We start from the raw sequence: 23,724 nt of genomic DNA, 5'->3' as shown, positions 1-23,724 counted from the left end.
AAATGCAGTTTTTGTAGCTGTTGTCCACAAGATCCAAGTTCCTAAGTTTTGATTGTGATCGAATTACCACTGCGCAGCGGTGAAACATTACATTTCTATCGGGTGCTGGGAAAAATGGGCCGTCGATCTCTGTGTTATTATATGTGTTTTACTGGTTCTATCAGTGTAAAAACACTCCCGCGTTCACATGTTTGTAGGTAACTACAAATTTAACATTAATATAATTAGAATTTTCAATAAGCTGATACAAGGAAAACAACAAAGGAGAAATTATTAAAAATTACACGTTTGAAATAAATAAGTCGGCGATAGAGGGCGCTAAACATCGGCGCTGGTGTTGACGACATCATAATTCGAACAGCAAAGCATGACGGGATTTATTGCATCGTATGCAATAAATATCATAGTAGATAAGCAGCTCAATGCGTCAAAGTTACGTCACGCATTTATCACGCAGATTGTCGTCATCAGATCTGATTCTTCCAATCAGATTAAACTCGTAATTTTAACAATTACTGCATTTAACACTACACTATTTCTTTAAACTGAGAAAGCATATTTTGCCTTGTTTTTATTTTTTTGCAAAATGTGATATTGCACCGTACATACTTATTTTTAAACTTAATTTATTCACGATTCCCACATCTGTGAATGGTCGCCTGGTTATCTCCGAAGTTAACGACAAATAAGCTCTTCCGAGTTGAATGCATCTCGGATGACATCTCGGATGACACGTAGTTCACAAAGAAAAGTGTCAACTAGTGCTGCGAAATCACCTCCCCTGATTTGTCTCCGGAAAGCAGTGAAACCACTGGCATGCATGATGGCATAGTGGCTAGTGCCCGACGCGTACATGGTACCACGTGACTAGAATTACCTGAAACGCGTCATTATATTACAGAATATTGAAACGCCTACATCCCAACATGAACCACGATCCAAACAATCCAACTACCATACACATGCTTAGTAGATTACCCCGACCACCTGAAATGACCCACCCACTAACAGTTAACATAAATAACCAAATCAACTTTATTACAAAAGATTAAAACAAAATATTGCAAAACTTAATTGTCATAATAGGGACAATGTTAGTACTGATTTTAGTCACGTGCTTTTAAAGAATTAGCAGTGAAACTATGTAATCACTCGCTTGATCAATCGAACAATCAATTATTATCATTATTCTAGTCTTAGAAACCGATTCAAAAATCCAGGAATAATTGCACAATACGCAAACGTATTGCTACATGTTCTCTTCTACCCACGAGATGCTGATTTGTTCGAGTTACGGATATCGAGTTACGAACAAAAATGACCACGCCCATATTTTAAAAACCACATCCACTTTTGAAAAACCACGTCCAATTTGTTTTATTTTGTTTCAACGTTTTATGTTCCCCCTAACTCGAATTTCGGTTAACTTAAAAGATCGAGTTACTAAATGTGGACGGTCAACAAAAACAAAAATGTATATTTCCCGTAACTCGATGTTTTGCGTGGTTATATGGGCGTATGATGTTTTCGTAACTCGATGCTCGTAACTCGAACAATTCAGCATCTCTCTAAGAATTCGAGGTAAAACGTGCATGAACCGCATTCTTAGTCCGTCAAGGAGGGCGCCCTCATGCAAATGTTACAACATAGCCGCGGTTTAAAAACAAAGCGGCAGGCAATACTAGTATGTCATCAATGATGTCCTGAAACGCGTCGCTATGGTCCGTATCTTTGCATTACATCACTGAGACTTGATTGAATACGCGAATCACATGCGACTCACAGCTCCGCTAGACGGTCGTCATAGTAACCGTGAAAACATACTGGCCAGTAGATAATGTTGAATAACCCGAAAGCTACCGGAAAAAGTATTCTTGAAACCTTGTCAACTGAGCGGTGTCTGACTGTTTTCACCAACCAGGAACGGACGTATTCCGTTTTACTTGCGTCATCGTCGCCATCTTTCTTTCTATCTTTCATCTGTATGCCCTCGTTTAATGTGTCCATTTCAACATTGTCTATGCTCTTCTCCTGTTTTAGTAAATACAATGAGTGAATGGTATAGGATATTTTATTTGACTTGCAAATGTAATTAAAACTATTATTTTCAATAGAAAATAAAGGTGATTCACACAAAAATCCACAAACATGATAAGTTTGAGGTTTTTTATCGTTTCGATAGCCAAAAAGTGTAATAAATGCCGAATATTGACATTCGCGAACGCTTACGTCATGAAAAAAATCGGTATTTTATTTTAAGTGTAATTTTCTTACCTTAGAGGCTTTCGACAATTTGTTTGCCTTCTCCTTCCTGTTTTTTTCTTCGGTGAGTAAGTAGTTGACGAGAGCGAATTCAATCAATGCACCGAACACAAAGCCCAGGCATGCGGTCATCCAAACATCTATCGCCTGCAACAGAGGTAAGAATTATGTGCGTTTATAATATCAATGCCCTTCAGTCAAACGATTTGAAGACAGCAAGTTTACAAAAATGACCTCACGTGTTGAACAAAGATAACAGCGAGTGAAGGAATAACCATATTGAAACCATGGGTATAACACCGTACTGACAGTGAGAAATATAACGTGGTTATTGTAACCGCCTTCAAGTGACCCTAATAGTAAAATTATGCTTAGTATATAGCTATCCAGAGTTCACCTTTTCTTTTTTACTAGTAATATGTATGCAGCAACATTTACGTTATATTTACTGTTACTTAAGATACCGTAAACAAGACCCGCTTTACTTTTCAGTTTTATATAACATATTAATATTCGCTGGGAGGGCGGGACTAGGATTCCTACAGCGGACTACATCAACCGATTCACGTTTATGAAGAAAATATAGCTATAACAGGATTATGTGTAGTGTCCTATTAACATCGGAATTGGCATTATGGATCACTCACACAAAACGAAGGTAGAGGACGATAAAACTGCGAAACCACTACGATTGACGCGGGATATTGGTGGACACAGATCACTTTGTAATACGACACAGTATCACAGAATAATTACTTCGTAAGCCGTAAATATTTATGATCTACCATTTCATATACAAGCCTGTATATAAATATCCATCGGATTAATTATACTGCTTTAGAGTGCGATTATGTTCTGTTTATTAGAATTAATTTGAAATAGATGAGTGTTACAACAAATTATAATACCCTTTGCTGTTCATTATTGAAACGTTATCTTGTCAGACAATACCTGGGTAGTGCTTGAGGTCAATGTACGAGCGTACAAACAAGACTGTGTTCGCCATATACAGTGCTTTTTCCCAATCTTTTCACGAATTGCAATAATGCACAGTACGTCATCTTTTATTTAAGGAATAAAGGACGACGCGCAGCCCATTATTGCGTGTTATATATCACCACAGTCAGAATATGACGTCATCAAAACTTTACATTATCGCACGATAATGCATATTTAAAGTGAATTCGTTTCAACAAAAAGCCTCCAAATTGAACTAAATTTGTTTAATTCTGCCTATTAATAGTAGTGGCAATTTATAACTACAATAATAAATTCCTCGCAGCGTCATTTTGGGTCTAAACCAGATAATATGTTCGGCTTCGCTTCACACTTTAACTTGTCATGGACCATCCTTCTTATCCAATATAATGCTGTTGGGGATTTATTACTTTTTAATTAGTAAGGCAGGGTTTATTATTCAAGGTAATATCACTGTCCGAGCCTTGTTGTCACGTATTAACGGCGATGCGGTGTGCATTATTATTGTCATACCCTAAAATGCCAAATAATTGAACAACAATAAGTGCCACGGGACACTTGAAGAAAATAGCGTGCCAAAACACGCACAAATGTTGTAGGAGAAAATGACAAAGATGTATAAACGTGATGCTTTTGTTGTTTATAAATGTAGGCAAATATTGGACAATCTTGCTCGTACGTTTGTGCTTTGTTTCCAAGCAAAGGGAGCGTGCCGTTGCAGCGCACGGTATTATAATCTCTCAATAACACAATTAATAGCATTGTGCTATGCGGTTAGTCAAGCCATCGGTTGGCCGTTATTGTTACATAGCACCAGAGAAAACATTCACTGCTCTCTGGATTACCTTGATATAATAGGAGACCCGTGGCAAGTCACCTCGTATACCGGTACATTGCGTCGTCGCCGTCGGTTCAGTCGTTAGGACATGTACGATGTGGAAATCGTATATACGGTGCAGCCAGAAATAGGGTTAAGTAAGCTGTACTTACCTATGGTGTATAAACATAGGGTGAGAAGAACGGTGGTAATATGGACCATGCTAACGTGTCATGTTACTCGTTGCGGTTTAGTTCAAGCGTTTGTGTATTGGTAGAGATTATTAGTCGGGTTTGGGTTGGAAAAGCTGGTGGCAGCACCAAGCAGATGGAAGCGAAGACAGCACGTAGCTTGCTGACTGTTTGACGTACCTTGACGTACGCCACTTTTGGCAGCCCTGCGCGTACACCACCAGATAACGTCGTCACTGTCAGCACTGTTGTAACGCCAAGAGTAACCCGGGCGGGGACGCTTTCTGGATTCAGCCAAAAAGATATCCACGATATAATAACCATAAGAAAAGTAGGAATGTAACTCTGGATTATGTGGTAGTCATATATACGGTTCAATATGAAATAGACACGGAGTGAACTGAAGACGCCTGTGAGTGAAATTAACAATGAGGAACAAGAAATAAATACCACACGACATAACTATTCATTGCGAATTTTTCCATGATAAAAAACAATAGAAACAGTGTCCTTTGTCATATACATGTACTTGTTCAATACATATGTATAATAACATAATGTATAATTTTTGTATTTACACAATATTAATGCCATAGAACCTGCTTACCAGTTACGTATGTCGCATTAAACGAAACGTCTTTGAACTGCGGGGTAGCAAACTCGGCGATTAGAATTTCATTATTCAGTTCTATTGGATTGTCTTTTGCCCACTTTAGTTGGACGTCGTGCGTTCGAAATCCAACTGCAAAAATGGAAAGCGGGGAGTGAGTCAGTAATCAAGATAGATACATAAATTATTTGAATGCATTAGCCATGTGAAATTAGAGGACGTAATAACTTGATTGATACAATAAGAAATGTCATGTCGGACCGCAAAAGCAGATACCACGGATACGACCATCATCGCATAACTTAACAAAATCATCGAATTTTACTTACAACTTTCCATAGTTAAATGACATATCTGTACATCCATTGGATACTTCCGCAAATTCATGTTACAGGCAAGAGTGAGACTAACTCTACAAGGAAAGAAAGCAAAAGATTTTCGGGTTACCATTTCAAGATATCGTAATACGTGAAAACTAAACTAAACTAAATTAAACTAAAAGCATGCTTGGAAGACAACTATACATGTGCCACAGCTTGAACATTTTGATGATCATAATTAACTTCAAGTCTAAAAAAATAAAAAAAATAAATTGCAGGTATAACCATACACATATTGAACTATTTTGAAAAATAAGAATAACGCAATCGTTAAGGGGTCACCTCATGCTCAGAAGAATGTCTCCCCCGGGGTAGATGCGCAACGCTTCGTTCCTCACTGTCAATGAGTGCATTTTACCATCTTTCTCGTTGGTAATGTACATATCTGGAACCCACAACAAGTCAACAACTCTAATGTCGACGTTAAGACTAGCTGTGTGATTGAACTTCAATCGAGGGTCGTTCCATTTCTGACGGATGAACGCCATTATGTTATAGTCCTGAAAGAGAAGAGATAAGTTATTAACGTGTTTAGCACCGAGAATTTGTTATAGTTATCTATGAAATCAGTGAAAAAAATCTATTGGAGTAAAACTTCTCCTTTATTAAATCAAGGGGGGTAAACTTGACCTTATTATCAATCTGGATGTTATATTTTGGGAGGACTGTACTAAACGTGATTGATATAAATCTCGCGAGATCTCGTCGCACATCTAACTGGATATATAAATAAGTGTTGTAGCTCCACGCCAGAGTAGATGTATTGATTTATCGAAACAATTCACGGCCTTATTAGTACATTCCCAATTCTCACGTACATATTTATATATGTCACTCGTATTGGCGGAAAGCTATGTATTGAAATAGACGGTTTAAATAAAATCAGTTGGATAACATTAGTTGGCGTAAAAGCAGTTCTGAAATAGAGATATATATTGCAATGTTTACCATTGTAGCTGCAACCGTGCTGAAACCGCTAATAATGTACATATTTGTCTCAACTGTCGTGGGTGGACCTAGAAAGTTCAAATATTCAATTACAATTTAGTTACACTTGACTTATAAAACTAAGGAGTCTGTTTACGTAATATTCTCTGTTGTTGACACCGCATACACTATATCGACACTATTATGAGAACAATGCATGTTCGCAATTGTAGGAGTACAAAATATATTCTTTTTGTCCCGTATGCAAATTAGCGCCAACAGTAACGTGAAAATAAACAAATGCGAGCCAGTTCATTTGATGTTGATTGACTTGGTAGTCATAGATTTATGGCGTTGCATGTGATGTTGCATTGATGAACATACAACAAGACGGTGTTGACATCCGGTCATACGACTACCCGTGCACTCGCACCGCTCACCGTAACATGTGGGTCCATGACTAGGACGTAAAAGCAATCCCCCCAACGACTTGATTACAGGCAAAAACATATATTAGTTTTTAACGTTGCCCATATCATCAAAGATGAAAGGGAAAGGTATATTAGAGAAATTAGTCTGTCTTTGTTAATTATCGTGTACACAATAACTTTACTAATTTCATTCCAAACTGTGTCAAACTTGATCACCAAATTCATCACGAAGAACCATGTCCCTTAATGCTGACTTTTTCTACTTGACTGATTACTGGTGATACACATTCAAAGGTTACCGGTCCCAGAAGAAATGCGCATTGCTGTATGTGTTCAATGAAGTAAATCATTTATCTTGTGATCATTGGTAATGTATCCCCCAAATCCCATAGGAATACTAGACTGGGATTCAATGCCAACTCATGGAAAGAGCTGTTGCACCATCTAATACACATTTTCAAACTTTTGATCAAGATCTGAAGCCAATACAAATTAATATACTCTGTTTATGGATATTTCTACTTTGTACATACTTGTACAAAAGACACAAAGTAAACTAAAAAAATATTTATAGTAGTGATTTCCATCCTAATACATGTATTCCAATTGTCTCTGTCCATTTTTTCACTCCTTCTTGTAATAGAACACTCTAAAGTCATATTTATTTATTGAATTGATTACCACCAGTTTGTTTGTAAAGTAATTCAGATTTGTTAGTGTCTCATTTCAGAAAAAAATGTTGCATTTATACGAAATCGTAAATAATGCAAGATAACACGACAGTTTCAATGCTAAACAATGTTTGTAATCAAAATTAATTATGACAATGCATATTCATATTGAAACAAACTATGATAAAGGACATAATGTTATATAACAAAGGGCAAGATCAGCTAACTATTTTTTACTTCAATTTTTGTCCATAGGCTCATTAATAAAAACAAATATACAATACTACTATGTTACACCCACCGGCTGCATTTGGTCGTATCCGCCCGTCATATTTGTTAAGCATTTCATCCAACATATTTGTCAGGTCTATATTCATGTCTAAGTGCTGGTCGTGGACATCACCATGAACTTCATAACTCGGTTCAGTTTCCTTTACTGTAGTCTGGTCTTGTTCATTGTCAATCGCTCCATGTGCAGCTCTGTTTGGATATTTTAACACAAAGAATAATTGTAGTATATACTTTTTATTTTGGATAATTCAGTTGAGCACATTAATAGTCACGATCTACGTAAATACAAACGAAACAAACCTATGTTGTGTTTAATCTTACTTCAAAAAACTTCCTTCGCGGAAGATTGTGAAAATGAATCTGTTTGTACAATGACATCCAGTGTGATTTGAGACGCGCACGGGACATGGATCAGGGAGGGTGTTTTTTGGTTCACACTAAACAAATTCTAATTTTAGCTCGAGAAGTTATTATTATTTCGAACGTTGCACAGCTGCGTTCTCAAGCCCAGTGCGTATATAATCCGCGAATAGCAACGGCTCAGTAAACACATCGCGTCGCATCTATGTCGAATTCTGGTTGAAATCGCGTCTTGAATTTAAAACAAAAACATTTCAACATTGAATCGATGTTGATTTCAGATACTCGAGAATTTGTTGTGTTTACTGTAACTCAAGCATTACCTTAAATTAGAAAAGTTTCACCATTGAATACCTAGATCTGGACTAGGCTTGGATAATTGTAACCTGCCTATTTATGATGTAATAAAAATAAATTGAATGCTATTCAAATGTGTTGAAGCGTTTTCAAAAGAACCGCAAACAGTCTTCGGTTTTACAGATATTTACGAACGTGCTTAGATTTACACTTATAATCCAATGAATCCCTGATTCATATGACACCTAAAATAATCCGGGATATACAATTTTAGTTTTGAGAAGTAAAAATAGCTCCCGACGATTAATTGAATCTCCTTTAATGGTTGATTGATATTTAAAGACAGCCGGTGTGACACGGCGAAGTGACATTTCTGTGAACTTGACAAGTCTGATCGCGAGGAAAAATATCACTTGCGTGTCATTTGTCCATTCCATTGCATACTTTATTGTCGCAAACATGCGACAGGAATGGCGTCAAGTTGAGAAAGCTTTGCAAATACTTTAAAAAAATAAAGAAACATAATTGTCTCATGCGGGAGTTGAGTTTGGTGAGAAGACATATTAGGGTCATTGTTCGGTTCAATCAATACATGGGTATGAGGGTCGGCAAGGGGTATTATCGTAAGCTGTAATCAATTGTTTTTTCAAGTAATAATGTAATTTAAATAAATAAAAAACGTAAATTCGTAGACACGGGCAAGGTGTAAAATGTAATCAGATGTTAAATTCGCCCGTAATTTGTACAAAGATCTTATTTTTTGTAAGCGTATAAAACATTAAATGTCACAATTCCTACGTTATTTCCAATTTTGATTCTTGAACACGAATTATCAAATATATTATGCAAATGTAAAATGTAATTAGGAATTAGGTTTTTCTGTAAAGTGTAAAAAAAAACATTTTTTACTATAAATGAAACTTTCATTTTATTCCCTGTAAAACCGTAAAATTTCGTTTTTATTTCTTGTAATTTGTACCAGCTACCCCCCTTGTCCCCTAGTATTAGTGAAGATAAGTCATTTGCATTTTTTTGGAGGTTCGCCCTCTTGGACTGTCTTCTGCCAGTAATTACTGCAGTTTTTCGGAAACTGAGCCTCACAAATACATTGGACCATTACAAATAATGTGTTGTTGGTTGGCAAAATTGGTTGGCAAAATGTTGGTTGGCAAAATAAATAATGCCATGAGTCTAGTACCTACCTGCTTTCTGTGTTCATAAATTTTACCTTTCTTACTACAGTGTTGCGTAAATAATAATGTTATTTATGGGTTTGTCTGTATTCGTCCTTGAAAATATTTTATAATTCGTCACAGAGCAAACGTTTTACAGCGGTTTAATTCACGAATCTGCAAATCAATGAATTACGGTTGAACTAATTCAATTTGAAGTGTAATGCAAGTATGGTTGTTATGCCTCCATTTTTAATTTTTATGATAACTGATTTTTTTTACACTACTTCAAACTTCACGACAAGTTTTAAATTATACGAACCGTGCACACTACTACTACCCTAGTCCCAATTTCGTCCCCAGTATTTTTAATTCTAAATAATTACACTGTTGCATGTAACAAACAACTACGTTCATATGGCGAGTCTATGGAAACCGATTTCACACCAGTTCCTCATCAATAGCATAATTTAATGAATTTTATTAATATTATATTCGTAATCTACATTTCGGACCGTGGTTTGTTGATTCGCGATTCGTCGATTTGTGAATTACTTAATATTGAATTTACTGTCCCAGAGAACACATAATATTAGACAAAATATCATCTCAAAATAAAAATGAGTATATATATATACCTCGGCCGCTTATCCGATACACCGAATTGAACCACTAAAAGTTTTGTCATTATAAAATGACGTCAGAAATCTAGTATGTACGCAATTATATGCATGCATGTTGTTAAACATAAATATCATGACGTGACGGTATTTAGACGCCGATGTTAGGAATTCAGCTGAGTGCTTTAGAATATTACACAGCCCGTTATGTTCGATTTGCATTCTACCGTAGCCGTTATTTGTCTTCGTCTGTCTTTAATTGAGTTATTTCTGTCAAACGCTTTTAAAATATCATCTAATTTAAGCTGACCGTCTTGCCACAGGCATGATAGCAATCAGGGTTGAACAACAACTCTCGGCTTTCAACAACTCTTGCATTGAATTGCGAGTTTTTATGACCTGTCATTTATTGTTCTTTAAATATTGTATTAAATTTAAATTATGTTATTACCTCCCTCATCTATACACCTAATACAGAAACAAATTAGAAGTAGATAAGAAGGGGAATTCCAATTCTCCAATCAATTCATGTTCATGTCAGTTACTCGAAATAGTGTGTGTGATTATATTCTAAGTGTGTTTTATGTACCAACACTTTATAACCACTCACGGCACAGTCATCATATATGACCGTCGCTCAACACATTGAATTATAAATTAAGATTGCAAAGTTGTAACCGTTAAAGTTGTCTTAAGCATGTGACATTCTTTCCATTCACATTAAAGGCGTGTAATCTCGTTCGAGGCTGGTTTTTAACGCGCATGGTCTCATTCACTGTCATTTAGGAATAGTTTGAATGTCTCTGTAGTTATGAAAGAATAAATACATGTCTTTGACCAGGCGGCGCTTTGTATCGGTATTTGTAAAGGAAAGTACACGTTGCGTTACTTTTTTTTTGTCATATTTGAAATCTAGCATTGCCTAACATTGGGTGCATTTAGGTCGCTAATTTTGCCCTGCCGCAAAAGTGTGAACATGTGAATAATTTGTCAATATAAACAGTTATTATTTCCTGTTAGCTGATTGATGTAATGCGACGGCTGATATAGATGATAGAAAACAGGTTTATAGTTTTATAAAAGACCCGAAACCTGCAAGTATTCAGTAAATTGTGTCTAGACAATCCAGTACATCCAAATAAAGACTATTTTTATTGAATATTTTGGTTCCGCTAGGGGGCACTCACCGTGTGCATTTACAAATTAAGTAAAATTGATTTATAATTGAATGGCCATCAAAACTTGGCGAGGTGAATGAAATTGATGTTGCAACCGGGTCTACAAATCTAATCAATTGTTTTTTTTATATTCATTCGAGCGAAGACCGAAAACAGGGACTATGAATCGATCTCAATATTTGTGTTTGTGTGTACAAGCGTTTATACATGTGTCCGCGTGCCTCAACCTTATCTCAAACATGCCTATACCTATTACATTCAGACTTCGCACATATGCACATGTATTCGTTGTACCATCAAATTAAAGATGGCCGAATGGTGGCCATTTTAACAAATCTGCGAAATCAAGTACTTCTGTCATTCTGCAATCCGATTTTGATAGTACAAGAAGAAACTTAGGTTTTGTTTTTAGATCGGATTCAAAATGGCCAGGGCAGTAAGATTGTACTAGTCTACCGAAGGCTGTTATAGAGACATTACTACCTGATATGCATTGATCAGTTGCAATCTAACTTTACAGCTACTTTATACATCATGTCACACATATTAACATGCGGCTTTCTTATTTTATTTTTATTACTATTCAACCAACGGGGACCCTGTCATGCCGTGACATGACTTGTTAATATTGCAGCAGCTTTTCAGAGCATGACATATGAGCAAGGCTTACATATATTTGACTTTTAAACGTTAAATGAAATTGTATTATACGCGTCTTACAGGTCTTAATTGCCCGACTACCATGAACAAATATCTGTTTCTGAAAAAAATAACATCACGTATGAGGTTTGTACTAAAATTATCATATAAAAGGTTTAATAGATTGTTCAAAGACGTTTAACAAAGCAACATTTAAAAGCAACATACATTCACGTCAAGTATATATAAGAGAGTTGTTAAAGCGCGCTGGTCGTCGCGCAGTGCGTGTTCGAATTCCATGTAAACAAACAATGTATTTTACACACGTTGTGTACGTTGCTATGAGTCCCATATCGAGTAGCATGTGTCGCGACGATAACCGAACCTAAACGTTTGCCTCAGTTGCAATGCTCCCATGAATCGTTAATTAAATAACGAAGGACGCCACGCTATGTATTGTATTTTATATGAAACTTAAACCGAGGATATATACATATTACAACAAGATTAATTGATTATCACCATGTTTCCAGGTTTCAACACTGTTACAGACATTTCGTAATATAAATGGAAATATAGTTCACTGTTAGTTCATGGCTAGTGTCACGGTGACTTCAATACGAGACGTTCGTCGTAGTAGGTTAATTAGGAATTTGAAATTAACTACGACATTAGAAATGCCGAACATGTTAAGGCGTGTGTGCGTATATTTGAAATTCACCTCCCACCGACTCTACAAGTATAGTGCATGTTCTGCGGGTAAACACAACTGACCGACAGTATAGTCGTATTAATCGAAATCAAAAATGTGTTATTGAACAGATTCCATTTTTTTGTCGAAAATCTTTCGGAATTTAACACATAACGTTTTAATAACCAATTGAGCGATGGGAAACGTGTAAATGCTTTTGCGATTTCGCAATGTGCCGACCAAAATGCTACTTATTTTTGATGGTTACACTTAATATATTGATTTTGGGATTTAGTTAATTTTAAACGTACGTGTGTTATTCGCTGTGATAAAACAAATGTGAACCACGGCCAAGGCCCATACATTTGACGACCTATCTCGGACCTCGGTTTCGATGTGGCTTACAGTATTTTTGCAATTGTCAGAATGTTAATAAAGCACTAGCATTGAATTGGGACAATATTTGATTACACGGTGACATATGATTTCCAACCCATTATACACTCAAAATGCACCATGTGAAAGCCATATTGTTGAAATAATCTTCTGTTAAAATATAAATAGCAGTGATTTCACCAATAATAATATAAGCAGATATTGCCAGACAACTTGACAGTTCAAATGTATTTAGCCGACAAAATTTCGCAATGTTCTCTCCGACGTTCGAACTACGCTTGATGAATTAATATGTGACATATTATATGTGACATGCTATGTAAAACTATTTATTTTTGAAATTATTAATGCTTTGAAAACGTACATAGTCAGGGCAATAGTCGTCACTAGGCACAGTTTAATATCAATGCAATAAGAACTGCTTTTGAGTATCCATGTACGAAACACGCCTTTGGTAATATATTGAGAAATATTTTGTATTAGCTATGTGAGCTATGATAAGGTACACGGAATGAAGATAAGTCAGTGCACGGTGCAGATTTTTACATATAACAGATCACTCTGCACTGGTAATGATAACTTTACCCAATTACACACAAATACCGGTTCCTGCTTCTGTAACGAATGCAGCAGAACTACAACATTTACCCTCCCCGGGTTTGGCAATAACAACCTAATCATCTGTGCTAGTTGTTGATGCAAAACTCTTCCCCAATCTAAAAAGAAGAGTCATTACATGTATGTACTAGAATATTTACTGTGATAGGAATGTTTTTTAATGAACCCCGATTACATTTGAATGTGCATTGTGCAGTATTATGTCAGTCTGCCTTGCCTTGCTTTCTCAGCTTCTTCCGATGCAATCTACAGGTTTATGGACATGTGATACAGTATTATCTGAAAGCGGCACAGTTGTGGCAACACACACGGAAAGTCATTACAATTTAGTTTGTCGTAACTAATATAATATATAAATAAAACATAATATATTGCATAACAGCCGCCCGTGCATAGACGGATTATCCCATTTTCACGAGCCTTCATAAATTGACAGTCACAGAGATTGAATAACATAAATAGATGTACAGTTCTTCATTGTTGCTTACATACTTAGCTACGGCCGCTGCCAATATCTAAAGAACGTTGTTCAAATTATCTAATATCCTACAGACCCATTAATGTATTTTCAATCCATGTCAGAATCTGTGATAATGAGAGAACGTGTGCAGATGTTACTAGCAACCGGGATAACAAACACAATGAAGCTTTCAAAATCTAACATGCAATTTTACTTTTCGGTACTGGAAGTATCATGAATATTCGTCAATAATTTTTTGTAATAATTAAAGATTTTTCGCGAAATTGCCGTTTCCATGACAAACATGTAGCAATATTAATAAGAGAAAAGATTGGGCTTGCCAGGGGCAACTTCTGCTGACAAATTCTGAGATTCTATCCATACCATTTTCAGTTATAAATGAAAAATCACTCCAGATATTGTTGTTTGGATGTTTGGACGTTTGGATGTTTACTACAAACAAACACTCAAGAAATAAACACCGAAAATAAATGATTTAGCGTGCTTAATTAGTCCTCATTAGAACAAAGTCAGGAACTTATGAGTCGACCTGTGTACGTGTGTTAGTCCGTGTGTTCGTGTGTCCATCCATGCGTCCGCGTGCCTCACCTTTATCTCGAACATGCCTGTACATGTCACATTTAGATTTTGGACATATTCACATGTGTTCATTTGACCATAAAATTAAAGGTGGACGAATGTTGGCCATTTTAACAAATCAATGAACTCAAGAACTTCTGTCATTCTGCAATCGGATTTTGATCGTACAGGAATGGACTTTTATTTAGATCGGACTAAAATGGTTAGACCAGTAAGTTTGTACTAGTCTACCGTCGGCTGTTCCAGTTACATAATCTAACTTTACAGTTACTTTTTACGCCATGTCACACATATTAACATGCGGCTTTCTCATTTCATTTTTTTTACTCTTCAACCAACGGAGACTCTATCATGCCGTGACATGACTTGTTAATATTGCAGCAGCTTTTCAGAGCATGCCATATGAGCACGGCTTACATATATTTCACTTTTAAATGTTAAATATGTTACATGTTTGAACACTTTTAGACGTTAAATATGTTACATGTTTGAACACTTTGAAACGTTAAATGTAGTTGGAAATCTACACGGGAAATTGACACTTTCTATTCACGCGGATAAAGTGAACTTAGAGACAACTACCTGTTTCTGAATGAAATAGTATCAAGTATGAGGATTGTATTGAAATTATCACATAAAAGGCTTAAGTTATTAGATTGTTCAAAGACGTTTAACAAAGCAACATTTAAAAGCGACATATATTCACGTCAAGTATATATATATATATATACATGTAATAGAGTTGTTAAAGGGCGGTGGTCGACGCGCATCGTGTTCGAATTTCATGTAAACAAACAATGTATATTCCACTAACGTTGTGTACGTTGCTATGAGTCCCATAACAGCATGTGTCGCGACGATGACTGCAGCTCGGCCTTTGTTTCAGTTGCAATGCCCTCATGAATAGTTAATTAAATAACGAAGGACGTCACACTATGTATTGTATTTTACACTTAAACCGAGGATATATATATATTTATTACACATCTGTCACCGTAACGCCATAAGTTACAGCGTGCCGTATTTTACGGGGTAATTTCATCCTTCCATGTTAGGAAATGCGAATTCGAAATATGAAGTAATTACGCGCGTAAGCGTCCTCTAATAATAAAAACAAACATGACTGCCACAAAGGTTTGACCGGACTCCGCAGAAAGAAGTTCGCTGATTTCTGCATTCCCATGATGTATCCTTGGAAGGAAAAGATGTATAACAATAAGGTTATTACGAGGATACCTCAAAGTATGCACCGTCGCATCGACCTCCACTGTGCGTCGGTCGATACCCCCATGTACTGTCTTCGTGCATACCTTGAGGTATCCACGTAATAACCTCACAATATTACAACAATATCAGTTGATTATCACCATGTTTCCAGGCTTAAATACTTTTAAAGACATTTCGTAATATAAATGGAAATATAGTTCACTGTTGGTTCATGGCTAGTGTCACGGGGACTTACTTACGGAGACGTTCGTCGTGGTAGGTTAAATAGGAATTTAAAAGTAACTTTGACATTCGTAATACCGAACATGTTATGACGTATGTGGGTATATTTGAAATTCACCCCCACTGATTTTAAAAGTATCGTGCATGTTCAGCGGTTTGAGACAACTGACCAAAACAGCAGTAATACGCGTCATTCGATAGTAGGTAGAATGGTCGTATCAGTTGAAATAAAAACAATGTTATTGAACAAGTTTCATTCTTTTTTGGCGAAAGCTCTCGAAATATAACAAATAGCATTTTATTAACATTGCATCATTGGCACGTACCAGTAATAATGCGATTTTGTATCAGAATACAGGGATATTTTATCACCGTGTGCAAGGATTATTTAGTATTTTTATATATGATTTCACTATACGGAAGATATTCAATGCATTAACGAATTAAGTGGTAAAAGCGTTTGCAATATCGCCGGTCGGCTGCTTATTTTTGGTGGATATACTCGGAATCCGCTTACAATTTGTGAAAACAACTATGAAATTTTATCTTTACAAGGATACATTTTTCCAGTCGAGTTGTTTCTATATTAAATACTATAACAAACAAACAAGCAACCAACCGACAAGCCACAGTCCGTTCGTAGCGCTGTATTTACCATGGCTTCCATTTATTCAAACAAAGTGATGTTATAATTGCGTGTGTATTGTACAATACTGTGTGATACAACTTGTCTTTGTCTACGTATACCCGATTTTCCATATTTTTTTTCAACGTGTATTATTCGGTGTGATAAAACAATGTAAACTACGGCCGCGGTCCATCTATACATTTGGCGACCCATCTCGGACCTCGCTTTCGATGTGGCTTACAGTATTTTTGCAATTGTCAAAATGTTAATAAAACACTAGCATTGAATTGGCACAATATTTGATTACATGGTGACATATGATTTCCAACCCAGTATACACTCAAAATGCACCGTGTGCAAAAGCCAAATTGTTGAAATAATGTTCCGTTAAAATATAAATATCAGTGATTCCACCAATAATAATATAAGCAGAGAATACCAAACAACTTGACAGTTTGAATGTATATTGCCGACAGAATTGGTTAATGCTCTTCCTGACGTTCGAACTACACTTGATAGATTAACATATTTGTATGTAACATTCTATGTAAAACCATTTATTTTCGAAATAAAAATACAAAACTATTATTGCTTTGAATACTTACAGAATCAAGACAGTAGTCGTCACTCAACACAGTTTAATATCAATGCAATATGAGCTGCTATTGAGTATCCAAGTATGAAACACGCATTTGATAATATATTTAAAAAACTTTCTATTATACAATCTTTTAAATTGAGTTCTACTCAGCTGTGTGTGTGTGTGTGTGTGTGTGTGTGTGGGGGGGGGGGGCTGTTACAAGGTTTGCGAAATGAAGATAAGTTCTACATGAGTCAATTAAGACTGTACATCTCCAGCTAAGCAGATAAACATGTACGCAGTGTGTTCATTGTAGCATCACCAATGACGCTGATCAGTAGAATGATATTTTGCTGACTTTAGTCAGAGCACGATACAGCTTTCACTTATAACAAATAACTCTGTACTGGTACATACAGTAACCAAAAAGCCACAGGAAAGACTTCGGATTTTATAAATTATGCTGTATCGAATGATAGAACTTACTCTTTAACTATTCCTAATCTTTGCTAGTACAATTGCGACTCTGCTAGGCTATCTGAAGTCTGCTGCTGCCTGGAGCCCATGATCTGAATTTGCCATGATAACTTTTCCAATTTGCTTCTCTAACGTATGTAGCAGAACTACAACATATTACCCATGGTCTTGGCCGTAAGAAGCTGATATTTTCAGCAAGTGACCCTCACGATGTTATTGCAAAAACTATTTCCCATTTTATAAAGATGAGTCATCACTTGCATGTACTAGAATATTTACTGTGATAGGAATATTTTGTAATGAACCCCGATTACATTTGAATGTGCATTGTGCAGTATTATGTCAGTCTGCCCTGTCTTGTCTTCCTAGCTCCTTTCGGAATCATACTGTGATCCTAGATTCTACACATGTTTGTTTGTAACGAAGATTTGAGTTATATCAATGTTCAATAGAAATATACTATCTAAAGTGTTTTTATTGTCCACTAAGTTCTGATGTCATCTACACGTTTATAAACATATGATACAATATTATCTGAAAGCGGCACAGTTATGGCAACACACACGGAATGTCATTAAAATTTAGTGTGTCGTAACTGTTCAATGTTTTTCATATGCCATTTAAACTTGTAATATATTGCATAACAGCCGCCCGTGCATAGACGGATTATCCCATTTTCACGAGCCTTCATAAATTGACTGTCACAGAGATTGAATAATATAAATAGATGTACAGTTGTTCAGTGTTGCTTACGTAACTATCGCTACGGTCACCGCCAATAACTGAACAACGTTGTTATCTAATATCATACAGACCCATTAGGACATGTTCAATCCATCCATGCGATAATGATAGAACGTGTGCAGATGTTAAAGGTAGCCCTGCGTACAGTGCTGTGTGTACGGGGACGCGTTTGGTTGATAGATGTCCTCACCACAGCCCTAAGAACGTCCATAGACAAAGTTTGGAACTTTGAAAAATATAACTTTTTTAATGAAATAATATACCCAGGTACCAAAAATGATGATCGATTACCAGATATATCCAGAACTCCTAGTTCAGAGTACAATTGTGGATGAAATCGGCTACTTTGCCCTAAAAACAAACGCATTCTTTCGCGTGAATGAAATTAAATATGGCGGCGTTTGGTGGACAATTCCTCCGGTACCTACGCGTTTACAAATTGTCAGTCTTTACTAGTCGTTTTCTTAAAGACATTTCAGTTTCAGATAACTTTATAATGGTTGTTACGATAACTATCGTCATTTCAGCCGATTTCGGCTGGAAAACTACTTATTTTTAACTTGCGCACCAATTACGGTGCGCTCCCGGACTTTGTCTATGGAGGTACGCAGGGCTGTGGTGGGGACATCTATCAACCAAACGTGTCCCCGTACACACAGCACTGTACGCAGGGCTAATGTTAGAGGCAACTTCGATAACAATCACAATGAAGCTTTCAAAAACTAACTTGCACTTTTACAGGGTCGCGCCTCTTTTCTTGTTGAACCATTGCAGTATTGGCAGCTGTCGTGAAAACAAGTACACGGCTTCGTTCTAAGCTAAACATTTAAAATCAGAAGTTTTAATCAACCAATAGATTAACCATATATTACAGTGAGCGTTGTTATTCAGACACAGCGTTCAGGGTTGTGACGTTGTACGATACACGGTCTAGTGCCTCTACTTATTTCATAATTTATTCTTCGAGCTCTAATGTACGATAATATTACACTATTAATTTTGTTTAGAAAATTCTGTTTTCTATTTGTATATTGATAGAATGTGCACCGACGTCAACTACTAGTCTGGTCTGTGCAAATATCGGAATAATCCGGTTTGTTGAGAGTTATTAATAAAAAAAAACTGTTCTCAGCAAACTTTGTGAATAGAATCGGTTTTGACAGATCTACATTTACCAGAATATAAGAAAAATAAATTCAACAGCGGCTGTGTCAACTGTTGAGTACAGTCAGTACAGTAGAGTGCACACCAATGGTATGATGATTGTGCATTACGTCATCAAATAATATGTCACAGGTTACCAGCTGTCTCCACGAGCACACGCTGCAATTGTCATAAAAAAGACGATTCAATTATGGCTAGAATGATATTGTCCATCCAACCATTTTAGTAATTTACTACTATGGCAACACATTGACATATTTACAAGTATTGAATAGCATAAATGAAATTTATATTTTATTCTGAAATTAATAACTCAATGTAGACTGGCAAAGTTGGGACTTCTGTTTTGTTTTAGCCTTTTTAGCGTGATCGCGAAAACTAGCGTGACCGCAAAGGAATTCTGCCGCGTTAGTATTTGCGACCAAGCTAAAAGGACTTAAAACAATTAATTATTTCTTTTTGTAAAATAAAAAAAGGAGTCCCATTTGCTATGCATGCTAGTGACGAGTGCAAATCACGGATCTTACTAGAATGTGCAAATAGTATAAGCTGTCCGCTGCTTCATGAGAGTAACGTAAAACTAATCGAATGGCAACATCTCGTTACAAAATTCCAGTGCTCGAAAATGTTATTCAATATGCATGTCGTGATTATTTTTTTGATTTTAAAATTCAATTTATTTTTTTTGGCCCGGTGAATATAAAATGTTATATTTATAGAGTAATCTTAAAATTAAGTTAGTCCCGCAATAATAAAATAACAAATAATAAAGCCAAAATATTATATCAAGAAATCAATCCGGATTCAGTGGCAACAATGCCATCACGTCCACACATATTCGATTGCATATTTGCGCAAGCGCAGAAATAAAAATCAAACCTGCAAGGTCGGTCAAGCTAAACCCCTCAACCAACAATAAATTAGCATGGTCTGTCCGGATAAACAATTCAGGTTGAAATCAATTTGCAGTTGTCACACTGATGAAAACGATCACCCACCTTTACCGGCTATTTCTGAACACATCTAGCATGGTAATTCAACAATAAGTAAATTCATAGTTATGATTCAACCTATTGGCCTTAGTTTATATTGCATTTCTTTTTAATTAGGTGTTAACTAACACACAATTGTTCTTAATAAAACAATAATTTATATTGCACAACATTTAAAAAAATTACCACTCAAAAAAGGGATCGCATTTCACGACTGAAATGAGATTACCCTGGATTATCTGAGATCGATGGCGTCTGCTCCATAATGTCAGCTTAATTGGTGTTACACCTGTTATAATCAACATGATAAGCATTAGTAACATATATTTCTTAATTAAACCTTTACATGCAAACTTCATGTGTTTTTCTTGATGGAGAAAAACTTCCCGTTAAATTGGATTGTTTAAAACGCATCCAAAACAAAAGTGTCATGTTGAAGAAATCGCCAAACCCTAATTATCGAGATGTTTGTTTTTGGAAACATTTTTAGTATTCCGTGAAAACATAATCTCGGTAAAAATTAGTTTTGCAAGTTTGGTAGGAATATACAACAGTTTTAAGTGTTTAAATATCTGATAAATTTAATACCACCGAAATGCACATTTGATACTGAACACATCATACAATATTTACGAGAAAGGTGTTTATCGAATATAATATGTTATTAAATGTGTACAGTGCAATACAGTGAAGCATAACCCTATGGAATGTATTTAATATAACAGTTCTAAAATAATTTATGAGAGCAGTTGGTGTACAGATTGTTGATTGACACATTGGCCGCCAATATCTATAATATCCGAAATATTGTATGCGAATATTTAACCAAATCTATAATTATAGTACATGTTCAGAGGTTGGAGGCACTAATCGAAACACTGACACGTGTCATTAGAATGTAGGTAAAATTATCGTAGTAATCAAAAACAATAAATTATAATGACAAAACACACACACACACGATTGTATGTGATGACGAAAGGATCTCGGAAGCTAATGAACTCTGATTGGTCAGACTATACCATTGCAACAATGATATGTATCACAATTTAAGACAGCAATATTTTTTAATAATATTCGCATTCGTGAGTCAATACATTTATTTATAATCCGGCTGAGCGGTCATATATTCAGTTTGCTCGAAGAATATATACAGGGCGTAGGGATTTATACGTCTAAAAACAAGCTCTCTGATTGGTCTGACTGTTATGTGTTTGGTAGCCAATCAGGCACAGTTCTCTAAGTAGCTTCGCATTGACTACAGTTTGTGAAATTATTTAACAACTTTGACATTTTACCCCAACCCTGAGTTGAATTCAATATAAATACTTGTACGATAGAATTACACTACTACTAATTTCACTAAAACCTTTATTTATTTCGCCGTCTGAGAAGGCACAAATAACTTTTTTTATTCAATCTGCGCGACCTTCGTCATCTTTGTAAATAATTCGTCGTCTAAAAAATTATCAGACGAGCGCTTGAAGAAAGCTTACCAAAGTCATGAAAGTGGAATAAATTTGGAAGGGAATATATATTCTAGAAAGACAATACAAACAATGAGAAATCCGATATCGACCCCTAGACAACACTTCGCTGAGGTCAACAGAAATATCTTCGAGGATAGAAATCAGTATATATCATATTTTGTTCAGATATGAACTACAGATGCACCCTCCCGACATATGTAAAAATTGTAAGTCCCCTGCTGGCCTAATAGTGATACGGTAAGTATTGTCTGTTGACAGAATTCCGAGACAAAATTCCAACACAAAAACTCAATTTCGAAGCAGAGAATGTTTTTAGTGAAGCTAGTGTGGATATTTTCATTATTATTTGCATTTATCGTCTAGAAATTAGAATAAATATGAAATAAAAAAAACACACAAAAAACACACAATTGTCAGATGCTGTAATAAATAAGCTATTTCAGTTGAAGAAAACTATGCTATAATATAACCAGTATGCTGACGTTCGTCAAAATGTTAAAACAATAATTACATTAGCGCCCAAACCCTATGTGTGAACATGCTTAAAGCAAAATATTGGTAGAACGTATAACCTTTACCAGTTAAAATAATTCTTAGTTATGGTACAACATTTTCCTGATAGTGATTTATATTTATTTACTTACTGATCGGCGACTAACAGAGACACAAGTGTCGGTGCTGGCAACATAAATGACATTACACAAACTAGATTGTAATAACTACCCCGCTAATAATAAACAACAACATAATGCGCCCTGGTGTTTGCCCGTGTACTGTAAATTATACTGGAATACTACCATCAAAAGAACTCCCATCGCTTTATGTCTGTTATTATATTCATCGAACACAATATAGTCAATTATATAGTAGAGTCTGGGAAGTATTCATTTTTTCTATGAATAATTAGCTGCTTCGTATTCATGATGTGTTCAAAATCGTGCAGATAAGATGATCCAATTACATGTAGAATACACGGAACGATATTAAGTTAAAGTAAGACGGAATGTATTTATATATATGTGTATATATATTGATCATATATCATGACTAAATAAAAAACAAAAACATGTGGGCCGAATACACAATTAGGCCTCACAGAATAAAGTTATACGTCGCTGTATGCAGTTGAGAGAAATACTTACCTTGCGTGAACTCCCAATGAAAAGACAGTAGTTGAAGTAACCAAGAAGATAAATAACATCACCAAAACAGTCGAAATAGAAAGATTACAGCCGACAGCCATCATAACTTGCGAAGGATGACGATGATGATGATAATGCGAGAAGCCGACGTACAGGACTCGTACATCTATCGATATGCAGTAAACACTGCTACTAAATGCTAATAAAGCAAGACTCCTGTTTTTTATATCAGACTAACACATATACACGCAGCTGATGGCGAGCCGGGAGTCACGTGGTGCGACGTATTGACTGGCTACGCTTATTAAAGCCATGAATATTGCGCCATCAAACCGACATGATTATATTAAGCGAAATAGACAGCTCGCTGCGAGCAGAAGTGTTACATGTTAGATTGTGCATAGATATCATGTCACGATTTCTATTCAATAAAGGTTATATTAGTACCGACAGTACAACTTCCTAGAGG

The 23,724-nt window shown here is 35.9% G+C and overlaps 1 protein-coding gene across 1 annotated transcript; it reads right to left on the bottom strand.

Annotated features, from left to right (window-relative positions):
- Positions 1 to 1,011: 1,011 nt before the first annotated feature.
- On the bottom strand, positions 1,012 to 23,532 carry LOC144356785 (glycine receptor subunit alpha-2-like). The gene is made up of 9 exons (XM_078011501.2): positions 23,256 to 23,532; positions 7,569 to 7,747; positions 6,187 to 6,254; positions 5,521 to 5,738; positions 5,188 to 5,270; positions 4,856 to 4,990; positions 4,429 to 4,658; positions 2,275 to 2,409; positions 1,012 to 2,031 (listed from the first exon to the last, which is right to left on the bottom strand). Exons 1-9 carry the CDS (start codon positions 23,357 to 23,359, stop codon positions 1,780 to 1,782), a joined length of 1,404 nt encoding a protein of 467 aa, XP_077867627.2. The 5' UTR covers positions 23,360 to 23,532; the 3' UTR covers positions 1,012 to 1,779.
- Between the last annotated feature and the right edge of the window lie 192 nt (positions 23,533 to 23,724).

This window comes from Saccoglossus kowalevskii, chromosome 6 (assembly GCF_978046115.1).
Source record: "Saccoglossus kowalevskii chromosome 6, keSacKowa6.1, whole genome shotgun sequence".
Lineage (NCBI taxonomy): Eukaryota > Metazoa > Hemichordata > Enteropneusta > Harrimaniidae > Saccoglossus > Saccoglossus kowalevskii.
The sequence above is the reverse complement of the archived record's forward strand: the minus strand, read 5'-3'. Positions and strand labels throughout refer to the sequence as shown.